The sequence below is a fragment of the Muntiacus reevesi genome, chromosome 17, assembly GCF_963930625.1.
Source record: "Muntiacus reevesi chromosome 17, mMunRee1.1, whole genome shotgun sequence".
NCBI lineage: Eukaryota > Metazoa > Chordata > Mammalia > Artiodactyla > Cervidae > Muntiacus > Muntiacus reevesi.
Window position 1 is genome coordinate 10013321 of NC_089265.1, and position 19228 is coordinate 10032548.

A 19228-nucleotide genomic window follows, 5' to 3' on the forward strand; every position below is an offset into this window, starting at 1 on the left:
ACAATGACCCCATTACAAAATGAGCAAAGGATTTGAATAGTTTTAAAAAGGACACACACAAAGAAGCACACACAAAGATGTTCGACGTCAGTTTAGTCATTACGGGAATGTAAGTCAAAGCCACAAGTACAGCGTTGCTTCACACTCATTAGGATGGCTATAAAAATAAAGGAAGATAAGCACAGACGAGGATGTGGGGAAAATGCAACCCTTGAGCACTGCTGATGGGAAATCAAATAATGCAGCAGCAGTAGGAAACGACTTGGCGATTCCTCAGAAAGTTAAGCAGAAGGACCAGTGGTCCAGCAACCTCACTTCTGGATAGAGGCACAAAGGAACCGAAAGCAGAGACTCAAATAGATATTCATGTCAATATGATAGCAACATCATTGACAATAGCCAAAAGATGGAGACAACCCAGAAGTGTAAGTGTGTGTATGTGTGTGTATGTGTATATCATGGCTGAACCTTGAAGACATTATGCTAAGTGAAATAAGCCAGACACGAAAACACATATGTTGTATGATTCCATTTCATAGAGACAGAAAGTAGATTAGAACTTACCAGGGGCTTGGGAGATGGGGGAATTGGAAATTGCTGCTTAATAAGTATAGCGTTTCTGCCTGGAGTGATGAAAATGTTTTGAAAATAGGGGTGATGGTTGCCCAACGCCATGAATGTAACTAATGCCACTGAACCCTATACTTTAAAACTGTTATAACGACAAATTTTATGTTAGTATATACAATTTACTACTTTCTCAAACGTGGGTGCATTAACTATCTTCAGTTTTTTACGGGAAGGAAGGAATGTGGATTAGGGTCAGATCTCCCTAGGGAAGGCAGGCACCCTTGGTCCAAAACTGGTCTTTTATATTCCATAACCTAGGAGGAAGACATAAAAGGTCAACATCACAGATCTTTAGACAGGCCTGTAGGGGGAAACAGAGTAATATCTTCATGGAAGAGATGGCAGACAAAGGTCAGATGCAGGTGTGACCTGTGGAGCCCGCCTGCCAGATTCTGCTTAGGACCGAGTTAGGTGTAACTGTGCTGCCGCGATGGCTGTATGAAAATCTTCATATCAGGATTAAGACTAGAACCTTTGAATCCAGGTGTGCCCAAAGAGAGGCCATCCTGGGAGAAGGTTAAATGAAGTCTCCTGTGGAAAGGGACTGGATGCCTGTTAATCACAAGTTAATAAAAATGTATTTGATCACTTAGTATCCAAATATAGCCACTACCAGATCCTGTCTTTTTGAGAAGTGGCATTTTTTTTTTCTTTTCCCTTTAACTCTGGGCTGGCCCAATGACTTCCTTAACCAGCAGAATGGGGCAGAAGCCACATCGTGGCAGGTAAAGTGACCCTCAGGACTTCCCCGGTGGCTCAGCGGTAGAGAATCTGCCTGCCAGTACAGGAGACACATGTTTGATCCCTGATGCGGGGAGATCCCACACGCTGCCACGACTGAAGCCTGCAGGCTGAGAGCCCGTGCTCCGCAGGAAGAGGAGCCACCACATGAGAGGCCTGAACACAGCAACTAGAGGGAAGCCCCTCCGCTCACTGCAATGAGAGAAAAGCCGGTGCAGCAACAAAGACCCAGCACAGCCAATAAATACATAAGTGAGTAACAAAAAATAAAATGACCCTCAAAGTTCACAATCTACTGGCAGTCACAGTCATGTACAATCTCTTCTCTTTGAAGGTGGGGTGAACTCACTGGCTCTCTTTTGAGACCAAGTTATGAAGACCAGGGCTTCCACCTCAAAGCGATCTGTCTCTGTGATCACTCTGCTAGGGGAAGCAGGTAGCTACGTGATGAGCAGCCTTAAAGAGATGGTCACATGCCCTAGGGAGGAACGCTGGCCCTGAGACCAGCAGCCGGTGAGGAACTGAAGCCTGCCAAAGACCACACAGCGAACTTGGAAGTGGACCCTTCAACCCCAGTTGAATCTTTGAAGTTATAGCCCTGGCTGACACCCTAACTGCAGCTTTATGAGATGCTCTGGGCCAGAGGCACCCAGCTGGAGTCCTTCGAGATTCCTGACCTATGAAGACTGTGAAATAACTCTTGTTTTCAGTTACTAAGATCTGTGGTTTTTTAAAAAGTTACACAGCCATAAATAATGCACATAAGATGTTCTACAACTTATAAGCCTCTTAGAGGCCAACCTTCATGCCAGGAGAAGCTCAAGCATGTGGGAGAAAAATCAAGGTGCTCGTGTTGACAGTCTCAGTCGAGCACATTTGCTGCCACCTAGAAGAGACTCCAGATGCGTCACCGCAGCAGCTGCCAACCATTTAAGCCACTGCGGCTGAGGCCCTGGACATCACGGAACAAAGACAAGCCATCTCCTCTATGCCCTGCTGAATTTCTGACTCACAGGATCACTGAACAAATAAAATGGTTGTTTTAAGCCACTAAATTTTGGGGTGATGTGTTCCTCTGTAATAAATGACAACTACTAATTATTAGGATTTGCAGTAAGAGCTAACAGACCACACGGGGTATAAACCTGGGGCTTCTGACTGGTGTACCAAACATCAGTGGGTCCTTTACCAAATGGACAACCTGAGTAAGTGGAAGGTTCGGGAGGTAGTGAGGTGCATAAGCAAACATCATCCTGTGGCCACAAGCTAAAATCTAAATCCATCACCTAAGGTCTTGGAAATGTGAGCCACTGGTTCAAGACAACAGTTTAAGCTAGGCTGATATGCCTTGACTTCGGGCTGCACGTTGATCGACACCCGACGGCCAGTGAAGGTTTACATGCTCAACGAAGACCAGCAGTGGGAAAACCAGGGCACCAGGCATGTCCTTACGTGGAGTGGCTGAAGGGCATGTCCCTGCACGTCTGTCCCTGACAAAACGTGGTCCACTGGAGAAGGGAATGGCAAACCACTCCAGTGTTCTTGCCTTGAGAACCCCATGAACAGTGCGAAAACGCAAAAAGATATGACACTGAAAGATAAGTGCCCCCCAGGTTGGTAGGTGTCCAGTATGTTACTGGGGAAGAGCAGAGAGATAGTTCGAGAAAGAATGAAGAGGCTGAGCCAAAGTGGAAATGATGCCCAGTTCTGGATGTGTCTGCTGATGGAAGTAAAGTCCAGTGCTGTAAAGAAGAATATTGCATAGGAATCTGGAATGTTAGGTCTATGAATCAAGGTAAATTGGAGTTTACATTGACATTTTAGGAATCAGTGAACTAAAATGGATGGGAATGGGAGAATTTAATTCAGATGACCATTATATCTACTACTGTGGGCAAGAATCCCTTAGAAGAAATGGAGTAGCCCTCATAAGCAATAAAATAGTCCAAAATGCAGTACTTAGGTGCAATCTCAAGAACAACAGAAAGATCTTGGTTTGTTTCCAAGGCAAATCATTCAATGTCACAATAATCCAAGTCTACGCCCCAACCACTAATGCTGAACAAGATGAAGTTGAACAATTCTATGAAAATCTACAAGACCTTCTAGAACTAACACCAAAGAAAGATGTCCTTTTCTTCATAAGGGACTGGATGCAAAAGTAGGAAGTCAAGAGATACCTGGAGTAACAGGCAAGTTTGGCCTTGGATATAAAATGAAGCAGGGCAAAGGCTAACTGAGTTTTGCCAAGAGAATGCACTGGTCATTGCTATGTTTGCTAACACCCTCTTCCAAGGACACAAGAGAACGACTCTACACATGGACATCACCAGATGGTCAATACTGAAATCAGATGGATTAGATTCTTTGCAGTCGAAGATGGAGAAGCTCTATACAGGTCAGCAAAAACCAAGACCTCAAGCTGACTGTGGCACAGATAATCAGGTCCTTATTGCAAAATTCAGGCTCAAATTGAAGAATGTAGAGAAAACCACAACGGCATTCAGGTATGACCTAAATCCCTTATGATTTTACAGTGGAGGTGACAAATAGATTCAAAGGATTAGCTCTGGTAGAGTGTCTGAATGAAGAACTATGGACAGAGGTTCATAACGTTATATAGGAGGTGGTAACTAAAACCATTCCCAAGAAAGAAATGCAAGAAGGCAAAGCGGTCATCTGAGTAGGCTTTAAAAACAGCTGAGAAGAGAAGAGACTTGAGAGGCAAAGGAGAAAGGGAGAGATACACTGAGCTGAATGCAGAGTTCCAGAGAATAGCAATGAGGGATAAGAGAGCTTTCTAGAGTGAACAATGCAAAGAAAGAGAGGAAAACAACAGAATGGGGAAAGACTAGCAATCTTTTAAAGAAAATTAGAGATACCAAGGGAACACTGCATGCAAAGATGGGCACAATAAAGAATAGAAATGATATGAACCTAACGAAAGCAGAAGATACTAAGAAGAGATGGCAAGAATACACAGAAGAACTGTACAAAACGGGTCTTAATGACCCAGATAACCACGATGGTGTGGTCACTCACCTAGAGCCAGACAACCTGGAGTGTGAAGTCAAGTGGCCCTTAGAAAGCATTCCTACCAACAAAGCTAGCAGAGATGATGGAATTCCAGTTGAGCTATTTCAAATCCTAAAATATGATGCTGTGAAAGTGCTGCATTCAACATGCCAGCAACTTTGGAAAACTCAGCAGTGGCCACAGGACTGGAAAAGGTCAGTTTTCATTCCAATCCCAAAGAAGGGCAATGCTGAAAAATGTTCAAATTACCATACAATTACAATCATTTCACATGCTAGCAAGATTATGCTCAAAATTCTTCAAGCTAGGCTTTAGCAGTACATGAATAGAGAACTTGCAGATGTTCAACCTGGATTTAGAAAAGGCAGAGTAAACAGAGATCAAATTGCCAATATGTGCCTGATCATAGAAAAAGCAAGGGAATTCCAAAAAAATCTACTTCTGCTTCATTGACTACGCTAAAGTCTTTGTGAATCACAACAAACTGTGTAATACTCTTAAAGAGATGGGAATACCAGACCACCTTACCCACCTCCTGAGACACCTGTGTACAGGACAAGAAGCAACAGTTAGAAAGTGAAGAGGAAAAAAAGGGAAAAAAAAAAGAAAGTGAAGAGAAACTAAAGAGCCTCTTAATGAAGGTAAAAGAGGAGGGTGAAAAAGCTGGCTTAAAACTCAACATTCAAAAAATGAAGATCATGGCATCCAGTCCCATCACTGCATGGTAAACAGATGGGGAAAAAGTGGAAACAGTGTCAGATTTCATTTTCTTGGGCTCCAAAATCACTGTGGACGGTGACTGTAACCACGAAATTAGAAGACGCTTCCTCCTTGGAAGAAAAGCTATGACAAACCTAGATAGTTTATTAAAAAGCAGAGACATCACTTTGCCGACAAAGGTCTGTATAGTCAAAGCTATGGTTTTTCCAGTGGTCATTATGGATGTTGAGTGTTGGACCATAAAGAAAGCTGAATGCTGAAGAATTGATGCTTTCGAATTGTGGGGCTGGAGAAGACTCTTGAGAGTCTATTGGACAGCAAGGAGATCAAACCAGTCAATCATAAAGGAAAGCAATGCTGGATATTCATTGGAAGGCCTGGTGCTAAAGCTGAAGCTCCAATACTTTGGCCACCTGATATGAAGAGCTGACTCACTGGAAAAGACCCTGATGTTGAGAAAGACTGAGGGAAGGAGGAGAAGGGGACAACAGAGGGCAAGATGGTTGGATGGCATCACTGACTCAATGGACATGGGTTTGATCAAACTCTGGGAGATGGTAAAGGTCAGGGAAGCCTGGTGTGTTGCAGTCCACAGGGTCGCAAAGAGTTGGACATGACTGAGCGACTGAACAACAAAGAAGGGGATGAGGTGGTTAGACAGCATCATAGAGGCAATGGATGTGAGTTTGAGCAAATCTCCTGGAGGACAGAGGAGCCTGGTGTGCTGCAGTCTGTGAGGTCGCATGGAGTTGGACATGACTTACTGACTGGAAAACAACAACGATGTCCTGTTGAAATCAGAAATGTCCCAGCTAAGAGGCTCCATAATATCAGTATCTTGGCGGCCACTAAAAAGGCAGCATCAGTATTTTCCAGCATTATTTAGTTATCTGCTTATCCAACCGGCAAGAATTTGCCAAATCCCTGCCTCTAACTGATCCCAAAGAGAAGAGCTTTATCAAACTGAATGGGTTAGAGCAATGTCAAACACTCAGAGAAAAGAACACTACTAATCACACAAATGTTACAGTGATTAGGAGTTAACACTGCAACGAACTATAAAAGAGCCTTTGTGCCAGACAGCAGATGGTGACCAGTGCAGGCTAGACTTCTGAGGAAGGTGTCCTTCCTCAGAAAAGGGCCTGTGAAGCATGTAACAAAAAAAGCAAACCTTTATATCAAAGTTCCTAGACTACTCAGGAATATTCTTAGGAACCATACACTCTAACTCTGTTCCTCTACCGGAGCAGAAGTATACAGCGATCATTCCCAATATCCATAAACAAAGAGGAACAAGAATGGGGAGGAAAAGTCTACAAACGTACATGTGTCAACTAAATTAGCAAGGTTATCTTGCGAGACTTTCAGGCCCACGTTTTCGCGACACAAGACTCAACAGCGTGGACCTGGGAAGAGCACTAGCACCTGCTGCATCCTATTGCTCCCATGTTGGCATCTCCACTGGCATCACTAGCTTCTGCCGAGGAACCTGTTATCCCACCACACATGGACCAAGGTGCTTGCCTGCTAAGTTGCTTTAGTCGTGTCCATCTCTGTGAAACCATACGGACTGCCACGCTCCTCTGTCCATGGGATTCGCCAGGCTAGAATACTGGGATGGGTTGCCATTCCCTTCTCCAGGGGATCTTCCCGACCCAGGGATTGGACCCAGGTCTCTAATGTATCCTTCACTGGGAGGCAGGTTCTTTACCTCCAGCACCACATGGGAAGTGCCCCTGCCTAGGAAACTTCACCAAAAATTCAGTTGCCTGCAAGATCCAAACAGTGGAAGCTGACTAGTGGCCTATTTGGGAATATCTGAAAAAACGTTAATTAATACAATCATGTGATGCCAACAACTGTGGGACGGGTCCAATGCACTCGATGTACAATACACTGTATAACTGGTACCTGATTCGTCTATAAATGAATAGATGAATAAATGAATAAACATCAAGTCAAGGAATAGAGAGTCCTGAAGAGAGCTATGCGACAATGCCTCCACAGTCCAGCTGCTTTACAGACACCACTGAGCAAGCATTTAGCTAATGTGGTATCAAGCAAGAGTATTCTGTGTCATCAATGCTAGTCTGGTTAATAATGATGCTGAAATTAATCAAGCTGTTGTAGTAAAGCAGTATTTTATGTTGTACCTGTTGTTTCTGAAAAGAAAGGTATTCACCACCACAGCACAATCCCAGTGGAACACGCACCAAAAAAACATTAGGTATGATTGCTGTTAACGTCGCAAAATGAACGAGGAGGAGGAATATACAGAACCCTAACGGTATGCATTTCATTAAGGAAGTATTAGGAAATAATTTGGACTTCCCTGGTGGCTCAGATGATAAAGAATATGCCCGCAATGCAGAAGACCTGGTTTGATCCCTGGGTTGGAAAGATCCCCTGGAGAAGGAAATGGCTATCCACTCCAGAAATCTTGCGTGGAGAATTCCATGGGCAGAGAAGCCTGGTGGACCACAGTCCACGGGGTTGCAAAAAGTTGGACACGACTGATCAACTTACACACAGGGAATAATTTATGAAAAAACTGTAAAGGGATAAATTATTATGAAGTTAGAAAAGATGAAACAGTCTTTTCCCCTTCCTTCCTGAGAAGGCCTATATTAACACACGTGGCACATACTGGTTTGCATTTGGCAAGCTTCCTGTGTCCATTAGCAAATAGGTGAGCCAAAATGAGGAAATGCTTTTCCAGGCATTTTAGTAATGATTATGAGTCCATTACCAGACAGATCTAGTTACAAATGTACCCTTTTTTTCAACTAGATAATAATGCAAAGCACAAAACTACCTTTACCTCTAACTGAGGGAGACATGTGCAGCCTGGAACACTGGCCAGTGAAACAAAATGATTGTTACCTTTTGCCCAAGTATTATTTTGTTAATCAGTGTTTCTGGGGCACAAGACCATTCATTTCAGTTCCAGGAAGCCATACCAGACGCTGTAAGTCTCAGGCACAATGATGCTTTTCACTAGTTGGGATTGCAGACATGGCTGTGGAGTCGTGTGCCTCTGAGCTCCACGATCTAGAACAATCGTATCCCCCCAGTGACTCAGTCTGCTCATCACATATTTAAACTCGCCTCCCCTGCCCTCTTCTTTGCCTTTTTAATAGGTTGAAACAAAATGGCTATCGATCTCTGACTTCAGTGATTTCTGTCATCAAACAATCTGATATTTTCCTCATTTCTCATCATCATTGTTTGATCCGTCAGCCTGGTGCAATTCTTGGCCAATGGCCATGTTAATTTTCTACTTGAAAGAACACAAATAGGATACTGCTTATGACGAAGGTAGTGGGGGGAGCTTGGGGAATAGCTGTCCGTCTTGATGCATAGCAATTAGCCTGGCAAAATTAAAAAGGAACACGATTGGATCTGAAACCTAGCCAAAACTGCCTAAAGGAAGAAAGGTCATTTTGTTGGGGGTATTAAGTGGCTTTTTAAAGAGTGGCTATTGACAGTTATATTTGCCCTTTCAAAAATGGTACGGGCAGTGTGACATCAGAGATCTCCAGTTTCCATGGTGATTATTAGTGATGGCATTTCAAATGTTACGGTTAGGTTCTACAGTATAAATCTCTGCACTTGACACTATGAGAGGGGGAAGAGAAACTGCTCCATCCTAACATTTTTAAAGGAGAGAAAGGTGATCATCCAAGTAGATAAACATCATGGCTTTCAAGTAGATACGATTTGTTCATCTTAAACAAATGGATGTTGATAGAAGCAACATGAGTAAGTTGATGAAAGATACTCTAACACTTGGACTTAATAGGGACTAATTAATTGCTTGGGTATTTAGCAGTGATTAACTATTATTTCCTGCCTGCATATTATTTCATAAGCTGATTACTCTCATACTACTGATTTACCCATTTTTATATGTAGAAAAAGATTATTTTCTCATGCTGAAGCAGCTAATCCTGAGTTGAGAAATAGTCTAAGTAGGGAAAAACCTGTCTTTCTCTGCAGTTATGGACAAGTTGCAGGGTGAAGGCTGAGTGGGCTGCTCTGGTCCACGTGCTACAGAGGCAGGGCATCATCTCCTCCTTCCTCTATCTGCCCTCTCAGCCCTGGGCCCCTGCATACAGGAGACACTCCAGAAATGCAGCGATTCTGGTATTAAGAAATTCATCATTGCTTTAGCATTTAGAGTTGATGGTTAATTTGAAAACACACAGTTTACCAAGACAATTTTATATACTTAGGCAGAATGAATAAACTTAAAAGTCACTTTGAGGGACTTCCCTGGTGGTCCAGGGGCTAAAACTCCACATACCCAATGTAGGGGGCCCACGTTTGATACCTGGTCAGGGAACTAGACCCCACATTCCACAGCTACATACCCCAACTTAAAAAAAAAAAAAGATCCTGCATACCACAAGGAAGATCAAAGATCCTACGTGCCGCAACTAAGACTCAGCACAGCCAAATAAATATTAAAAAAAAAAAAAAAAAAAAAAGACACTTTGAGACAGTGTTTCATTTGATGTTGATAAATGGGTTTTCAATTTTCTCATGTAGATATCAAGTTAATCTTTTATAAATCAGCTGTGAAATACACAACATGGACCTTTTATAAACGAAATATATTGAGACAACAAATAAAAAACAATTTGTATTTTAATATGGAAAAACAGAATATAGGAGTCTTTCTGACTAGTGATTCAAATCAGATCTACTGTGTAGTTAGTCATATTGTCCAGAGGCAGAATCAAAGACTATAAATCCAAGTAACAGAAACAATCTGCTGGCAAGATAAAGGGAAATCATAATGAATCAGAATGTAATTAAAAGAATTCTACAGAAATGCATGCCTCTTATAGTCACTGTAACCAGAATGATAAACGATCTGTCTCTCCCTTCTTCAAGCTGCTAGTTAAGCCAGGACAGAATATGTAGGCCACCCCTGTGTATGAGTTATACAAAAGCCTACAGACCAGAACAAGGACAGATTTACAAATCAAGGACAAGGTCGTGAAAAGGGGGTGGTGGGGAACAAGGTGGGACACAGATCACAATGTCACCAGTTGGGACTGAAGTGGACCGGCATCCACTTCATGCCATGGATAGGATCAGCTACCTACGGGAAACTTTATCATCATTTCTATCATCAAATACCCAAACTGCATGAGACTGAGACTAATTATGAATGAAATTAAAGGGTCTCCTGGTATGGTTTCATAAAAGAATCTACTCAGTATGAAACCAGTAAAAACACAATTGATCTTGTTGAGAACTAAAAGAGATGAAGTTATTTAAGGGGCAGAATTCTAGACTGTTAGAATGGCAAGTGGTAACCTAATACACTTATTTTTAGTAAAGAAATAAAGGTCTGTGGAGATTCGAGCAACATTATTCAAGATCATCACAAGGAGAGCTGCTGTCAATACAGGAACAGAATCTTAACGCCCCTGCCAAGTGTCTCTTCTTATACATCACGTCTAATGAAGTACTGGGAATAAATGCAGCACAGAAGCACCAGTGCTATCATAAGGTTTTCATTCTAAGGATCAACTTATGGAGAATAACTGACTCTTCAAAAAAAACTAATTAAAACACACACACACACACACACACACACACACACACAGCATTGTACTTAAATCAGGAAGACTAAAGTCAACTGAACAAATGAGGGAAGGAAAACAAGCAACCAAGAAATACATTACGATTAGAAACCAACACCAACACTTTGAATCTGCCCTCCTTGAAGCTCTGAATACTGGACACCTCAGGTGTCTGAATCAGAAACTCAAATAGAACACTAATATGTTACTAAATTAGATACAATGCATCACACACGGAGTAAATGTTCTTCATGTTTTCATCTGAAGGGGGATCAGATCTTGGGTCAAACAGAAAGTCAAGGCCCTAGCTGGATTCTTCAGTACAGGACACTGGTGAGGGCTCACAGACCAGAGACAGGAAGTACCACTTCCTCCCACAGCACTCACCTGAGTACCAAGAACACGTTTCCAGGGCTGCTCCTGTAAAAACCTGCTGACCAAGAGAAACCCCCGTACAGAAATCCAGTAGTCTACCTCTGACAGCTAATAATGGGAAAGATTCTTCCCTGTTATCTTTTAGCAAGTCTCTTCTTGTTATTTTAAAAGTTCAACAAGCAGATGATCTGAAATTGAGCTATTATTTAGATTGGAATAATAACCTAGAAAGAGCACAGATGCTGATTTCTACTTAGTAAGACACTGTTCAAAAAACAGAAACTGAGGTTCTTACAGGTAACTGAATGTGTCCCCGGGCAAGTCAGAGGCTCCTCTCTGCAGATAACATTTCAAAAAAGAGATAGATAGCATGAAGGCAAATTAACTAATGCAGAGAAGTGATAGAATGCAGATGCCCTTCAGTTTTAAAATTCATCAGGTTCCCACAGATGCCAGAAAATCACACGGCAGCATGTCAGACTTTGGGAATGCAGGCACTGCCAGGGTCACAGAGAATACCTTTACCTTAGTGATCTGAAACAGAATACTACATTTGGAAGAGAATACTAAAGCCCTGTTACTCAAAGTGTGGTCTGAAGACAATCAGAATGGTCTTACCAGGAGCCGGTTAGACACCTAGGCCTTCAGGCTCCAACCGAGACCCAACGAGTCAGAATCTGCACTTTAACAAGATCTCCAGATGATTCACAAACCAGTAAGGCTTGGAAAGCACTGTACTACTGAAAACCCTGACGGTTTGCTGGCAGAAAAGGCCAGCTAAAATTTTAGGTGATGCACAGATGCACATGTACAATGAGCTCTGAGTCAGTCTGGCCCTTTCCTGGCACCAGGGAAGGCTGACTTCTTGTCAACCACAAGCTGAACAATTGAGAAGTAAACCTTTTTTGCTTACAAATACTGGCAGCGATCAGGTGAGCTTCATTGAATTCCCACCTCTTTAGAGGGTTTAAGGTAACAGAAAAAACACAGAGAATAGACTTGTGGCCGCCAAGGCGGGAGGTGGAGGGGTGGAGTGGAGCGCGGGGCTGGTAGATGTGAACGGTCACATTTAGAATAGATAACCAGCAAGGTCCTACTGCATAGCACAGGGAACTATATTCAATAACCTGGGATAAACCATAGTGGAAAAGAATATGAAAAATAAGGTGTGTATGTATATGACTGAGTCATTCTGCTGTATAGCAGAAGCTAGAACAACACTGTAAATCACCTACACGTCAATAAAAAATATTCCAGGTAACACAGAAAAATAGAGAGAGCTAGCAGTATTAAAAAATGCTTTATTAATCTGTCTGGAAAATGCCAAAAACCACAGCCAGATTAAATGATCGATTAAGTGAGCCTGGGTCATTACATGTTCATAACTGTAATCATTAAAATCTGGGCAAAGGTATCGATTTATTGATTGGCAACAACTTTTTTTTTTTTTTTTTAAGTTTCATTTAATAATGCTGGAGGGAAAAGTAGGCTGAATCTTGATCAGGGCTTTCACCACTTTAGCTGCTTATTGAGAACAGCAGATTCTGTAAGGGTATGACGCTGAAGAGTACGAGTGAATGGGTGTAGTCATGTTATTTTTTGCTCCACTTACACCAGACTTCACTTTTCACACCCACTTCCCCAATCACCTGACGCCCTAGGTGAGGTTAAGTGGAATGCTTCCAAACAGAGGAAGAAATCTGTTCCCCAGGAACAAAGTCATTGAAAACAATTTTTAAGGAGTAAGAAACTCTGGCTTGAAACATCTTGTACTAGCAACGAGGTTCTATTTTAATTTTCTGAACAATACTGACAATTACTACATCTTATGATTTTCTTAGATTCATTCATCTAATTTCATTTTCCCAGACAGAGTAACTGGGCAACGAAGCACAAGAGACCATGAGGAGATAGGGTACAGGAGGGTGACCATGAAGATAGGGCACATGAGGAGATAGGAGAGGCCATGAGGAAGAGAGAGCACAGATTACTCATCTGGCAAACTCCATTCCGCCTGACTGCTTGCAGGAAATTTCTTTGTGCCAAAGCACCACCAGTCTTTCCCTATTCGGCTCTGCCCAATTCTGAACATAATAATCATAAACAGAGGCAAGAGAGAACTTGTCAGGGGAACCAGTGACTAAAACTGCCCACCCTGGCCAGGCCTGAATAGTAACCACGTGCATGAGTTCTCTTAAACAGGAGGTCCTGATCAGGAACGTGGAAATAACAAACTACCATGAACTGGAAGAACTTGGGAAAGGCCAAAAGCAGAGTGGAGACGCCAGTTCATATGTCCTACCAAACTCCCAGAATCCTTCCCACTGGAATCCATCTACGCTGAGCAGTGCGTGTACCACCAGGAAGGACCCTGAGTCAGAATGGCTGGCCAGAGACAACCTGGAAACTAATCCCATCACCATGAAAGCCGAGACTCTGAGCCACGTGGCAGAGCGGTCCTCCCGGGTTCCTTACCCTCCTGCTCTCCACCTGGGCGCCCCCCACCCCCCCCCCCCAATAAAGTCTCTTGCTTTGTCAGCATGTGTGTCTCCTTGGACAACTGATTTCCAGGTGTCAGACAAAAGCGCACTCTTGGGTCCTGGAAGGGGCCCCCCTCCCTGCAACAGCCTGGGATACTTCTAATTGTGGCACGAAGTTAATAATGTAAATGAATCATGAACTTTGCCCTCCCCCTATGCCTACCCCCAGTTACCTGATATAACTGCTATTTTCCCAGATCCATGTTCTTCTCTGGCTATTCGTTCTGCTTCCTCCATCAGGAGCATGCCAAAGCCCTACAAAGAAGCAATAAAGGGGGTTAGGGAACTGAGAAGGAGAGAAGTCATTAAGAGGGGTCCATAAAACAAGAAGGCTGATATTCAGTAGCTGCTGAACTCTTTAAAAAAATGATAAAAACCCATTTATAGGCATAAGGAAAGAAATGATTCAGTTATACCAAAAGTACTCAGTGGCAGACTAGGAATAACTCTGCAACAAAAGCCATCCCAAGGTATTTTGTGGGTGATGTAATCTAGTCACAGCAAGGGAGGAATTGCCTGTCAATTTCTGTCACTTTTTAAACAAGTTCTAGGCAATCTCCAGGTGATGAAAGTCTGGAGCATCTAATCTTGTATTATTAGTCACTCTTTCAGTTTCTAAAAGGTTTTTGGAAACCAGGCAATATTCTTAAATCATCTATGTGGGGGTTTAATGCTAGATCCACCATTAGCAGTTTTAACTTGCTCTCCTGAAAGTGAAAAAAAGTGGTTATTTATTTAGGTTGTTTGCGGGAGCAGAGTAGCGTGCCACTATCTCTTAGTTTGCGTTGACAAAGTGCTTTAAAATTTCATAAGTGCTTCTTTCACATTATCATCTCCTTCGATTCCAAAATAGCTGAATCACACAAAATTGCTGGTATTAGATCATTTCTGACTTTCAAAAATAGCAATTTCCTATGGTTCAGTCTATTATTATATTCCACTTGATTGAGTCTCAATTCGTCTCTCTTCCCCTCCCTCATGCCCAAAAGGGTACAATTTAAAGAGAAAACCTCTCTGAACAACAGTAATGTTGGTTCCTCTATTTCTACACTTTCCTTTCTCCTTTGCTCTTCCTTTTCTTCTGCTCTGTCCTCCCTCACCCCCAGCCCCATCCCTTTTCTCTTTTCCTCCTTTGAGCAACTTCTTAACCACAGTCAAACAGAAATGCAGTCCAGGATACCTGATGCTGAAATTTAGTGGGATCCCGACTGCTTACGGGGACCACGCTTCCGTACACGTGCAGCTCTCGGACTATGGACACGCCCCCAACCAATTCGAAACGGAATGTCTCCTCTGAACACTTCCGCAATCTCAGGAGGCCAATCAAGATGTCCTGATCTGGGTCTTCATACGATAAGAAGGTTTCCCAGCCTCCGTTTGCAACATAATCTCTTCTCACCAATTCAACCTGTTTCAATAAAAAGCCACACAAAACTTTTTAAAAAAAGAATTAGAAACAAAGTACATTTCTATAATTATATATATTAAAAATAATATCTATAATTATGGGTAGAGAATAAATAATCACAAATTATGTTTCTTTTTACTTGTCTCCTCTCAATAGCACTGACTATAAATGAGAATTTGTGCCTTGTCTATAGAAGATGTAAGAGGAAAACTGTTTTACCATTTTATAAATATTTGAACCTCATTAACCTTAAGATTCTTACAGGGTTTGGCTCAGTTAATAGTTCCATGGATTTAAATCTCTCAGCCTCTATGAAAAGTCGCTAAGGTAAAATTATACGTTATGTGTATGTAGTTCTTGGGAGCACCCCTGGGTCCCAGAACGGTCAGATACTCAATGATTTTTAGTCCTCACCTCTGCCATTAAAACCTGCTTTTTTGGGGGAAAAATGTGTTGGTCTCATTCCTTGATGGGATTTTAAGAAAAAGTGTCCCTATCCCACAGGACCTTTAAAATATTGGGTTGACCGAAAAGTACATTTGGGTTTTTTCGTTAAGATGTTATGCAGAAACCCAAAAAAACTTCTTGGCCAACCCAACAGTATGCCTAACTGTGAGATTAGCAGGTTAAAGAAAATACAGTCACCAGAGAAGGGTTTTAGGGGAAGCTTTTGTGTTAGCACTCTACATGGTGATTTAACTTTTGCATCCTGCTCAAGTGGCTCTTGTACTCTGCACAAATATTGAGCAATTGACACACAGAGAAAGCTACGTATGTGGGCATGGTCACACTCAGATGCCCTCCAAAAACAGGCAGATTGGGCCCACAGTGGGGTGAACAGTCAGATTGATGCTGACATTCCTCCTCAGCTTCTTGTTTGCTGAGTAACTGGACTGCACAAGAATTTGGCAGAAGAACTAACTGCCAGGGTTTTCTTTTTCCTTAAAAGGTCTGCGATGTGAAAACTGTCAATTCATTTTCAGAAGAGAAATATCAGCTGCAGATCTCATCTCTTCTAGTCTTTCTCAAACAGGCTCCCACAGGAAAGAGAGCTCCCACAGAAAAATCTGGCAGGTAGCTAACACGATGGCATTACAGGAGAGAAGTTAATTCATTAAAAATATGTTTTATGGAAACCCTGTTGATGAGGGTGATCTCTTCACCTGATTACCACCAATGGGCAATAACTCAACAGTTGCACACAGAGATAAGCACATGCCACTCGGCTTTACCTGAAGGTAGCCACTAGTCACATCTGCCTATTTATATTTGAATTCTTTGACACTGTGACATTAAATAAAATTAAAAAGTAAGTCCTTCTTTGCACTAGCCACCTTTCAAGTGCTTAACTGTCACATGTGACTGGTAGCTGACTCCATATTAGGTGGCACAGATGACAGGACATTTCCAACACTGTAGAAAGTTCTGTCGAATAGTATTGATCTATAATGAAGTTCCAACCTGATCTTCCTAACCTGGCCCTTCTAGCGTTGAGTGACCTTCATATCTGGCTTTGCTGACTTGACCTGATTCTCAATGACTCTTTGCTCTTAGTTTATTCATTAACTTTGAGAGTTTGGTTTTGGTTCTAACTATAGGGCTTCCCTGGTAGCTCAGCTGGTAAAGAATCTGCCTGCAATGCAGGAGACCCCAGATCGATTCCTGGGTCAGGAAGTTCTCCAGGAGAAGGGACAGGCAACCCACTCCAGTTTTCTTGGGCTTCCCTGGTGGCTCAGACAGTAAAGAATCCGTCTGCAATGCGGGAGACCTGGGTTTGATCCTTGGGTTGGGAAGACGGCATGGCAACTCTCTCCAGTATTCTTGCCTGGAGAATCCCCATGGACAGAGGAGCCTGGCGGGCTACAGTCCATGAGGTGGCAGAGTCGGGCACGACAGAGCAGCTAAACACAGCATGATGCATGAGCAGGTCCAGGCCCAGGCCTGACAAGGAGTGATGGACGGGACCTCATCTCTATAAAGTGAGGACAGTGACCTGGTATGGCCGGACTCTGTGATGAATTTCTTGGATTCCAACCTCTCTGGTTCTCACATCACGACACTGCGAAAAAAACAAAGCAAAAGGAATGAAGAAAAGGGAGGAAGGAGGGAGGGAGGAATGGGGAAAAAAATAGAAAAGAAAGAGGGAAGGGGAGGCAAATATAAAACCGGTCATTAATACAATTTTTACTGAAACCTCTCCACCAAATTCTGGGCTCAAAATTACATCTGGACATAATTTACATTGAGATAAAAGAACTGAATTTAAAAATGAAGCCATTTTTAATAAATATGAAGATAGGGGAAAACAAAACTGGAAATATATGAAGTTAGCACTGTATTGTTTTTAAAATGAGTTTAGAATCCAAAGGAGATTGATACATAATATTGAACATAAAGAACATACCTCCTAAAAATTTGAACATAGTTTTACCCAGAAGATATAACTGTATCTGAAAGTGTAATTCCCAACTATATCTATAGAAGAGTAACAATTGAATTCCTAATGTTTGAAAACCTTCACCACTTTATAGCAGTTAATGTTTTTAGCATCCCCATATTTGTATCAAATTTTAGAAATGTCAGAAAGAGGGAAACTAAGACTGCTATCTTTTGCAGAGAAGGGCTCTGTGGAATAAAAGATGGGAGGGAGGAAGGAATGCAAGGAAGGAGGGGAAAGAAAGAACCTTGAGCTTTTATCACTATAGAGTCTGAACGTGGAGTCATGGTGGCAGACTGGCTCTCTGAATGTCCCAGGAACCACAGAGCTGCCTGTGGATGTGTGCACGGCCAAGCTACAGGAGGGAACTCTTGCTTCCACTCCACGACCCAGTGTGCAGGCTGTGAAGCCTGACACTTATAATTACAAAATCCTCACAGTGACTGTTATCTGTCCTATGCGATACTTTCCCCTATAGAACAAACTGTAGAACTCATTTCCAAGATTCTAACGCTTTCCATTGGTGAGAAAAGATCACCCTAGGAAAGCTGATGATGTCCTGCAGCCATACTACTAATAGTGTATTTGGTGTATATGTGGAGAGAATTTCACAAGAAAAATAAGAGTTCATTATTCAGTTCTAGAAAAATTAAGCTATTTCCATGCCCAGGGAACCCATATCACATGCTCCTAAAGAACACTTGTCTGCTTTTGTCCTTTCTTGGAGGGGAGGGGAATGCTTTTTACGAGAGATTGGGGTGTCCTTATTTTCTAGTAAAGACACTGCCTAGGTAAACTAGATAACTTTTGGCTATGACTGAATTCCAGTCTTGAGACTCAATGCTAGATTACTTTATGAGAGGCTATCAAGGTTTAAGAGGGGTACAGGGTTAAAGATGATGGCTGGATGATGAGGTTATCAGGCTAACCAGGCCAAGAGGAGGAGGAGCTGAAGAACTGGGACAGCTGAGGCCCAGGGAGCAGAGCGGTCACATACTTGCTGGGGCTATTCATTACTGTACACGGGGCTTCCCTGGTGGCTCAGCGGTAAAGAAACTGCCTGCCAATGCAGGAGACTTGGGCTCAATCCCTGGGTCAGGAAGATCCCCTGGAGAAGGAAATGGCAACCCACGCCAGTATTCTTGCCTGGGAAATCCCATGGAGAGAGGAGCCTAGCTAGCTATAGTCCATGGGGTCACAAAGAGTCGGACATGACCAAGCGACTAAATAACAACAATTACTGTACATGCAGTTGCTGTTTTTCTAGAACTTAAATTATTATTATTATTATTTTGGTAGAATAAGCCAATAATGTTTACAAACTCTAGACAGTTTTTTGGAAAAAAAAAAGAAAGAAAAGAAAAACTTCTTTATAACAAATCAACCAAGAGAACAAAATGTTTCGGGTATGTCCACAAACATGATATGTAGTCCTTAAAACAATGCCTTTCAAAGAGTGGTCCATGTCTACACTATGTGTGACAACCTCCCTTAGCTCCGTACCAGACCAAGAGAATCAGAAGCTCAAAGCAGAGGCCAGGATGTAGGCTCAGGCCTAGAAGTTCCCTGGCCTTTCTTCTTAGCAGCTCTGAGAAATAGCTCCTAGGGCACTGAGTTTTAAACCATATCGTGACTTCAAAATCATCCACAGAGCCTGTTAAAACTGCAGATTCCTGGGCTCTTTGTACTTCAAAGGAAAGCAGAAAAGAGGTGCTTAGTAAATATTTCTGAAATAAAAAAGCAA

At 42.4% G+C, this 19228-nt stretch overlaps 1 protein-coding gene across 3 annotated transcripts in view; it reads right to left on the reverse strand.

Annotated features, from left to right (window-relative positions):
- ELP3 (elongator acetyltransferase complex subunit 3) overlaps positions 1-19228 on the reverse strand; it is a 121163-nt gene that overhangs the window by 20536 nt on the left and 81399 nt on the right. For all 3 annotated transcript variants that reach the window (XM_065908253.1, XM_065908255.1, XM_065908254.1), the window contains 3 exons: positions 17041-17106; positions 14820-15047; positions 13813-13894 (listed from right to left, as the gene is read on the reverse strand). In XM_065908253.1, the coding sequence (XP_065764325.1) occupies positions 13813-13894; positions 14820-15047; positions 17041-17106 (376 nt within the window). The remainder of the gene's footprint in view (positions 1-13812; positions 13895-14819; positions 15048-17040; positions 17107-19228) is intronic.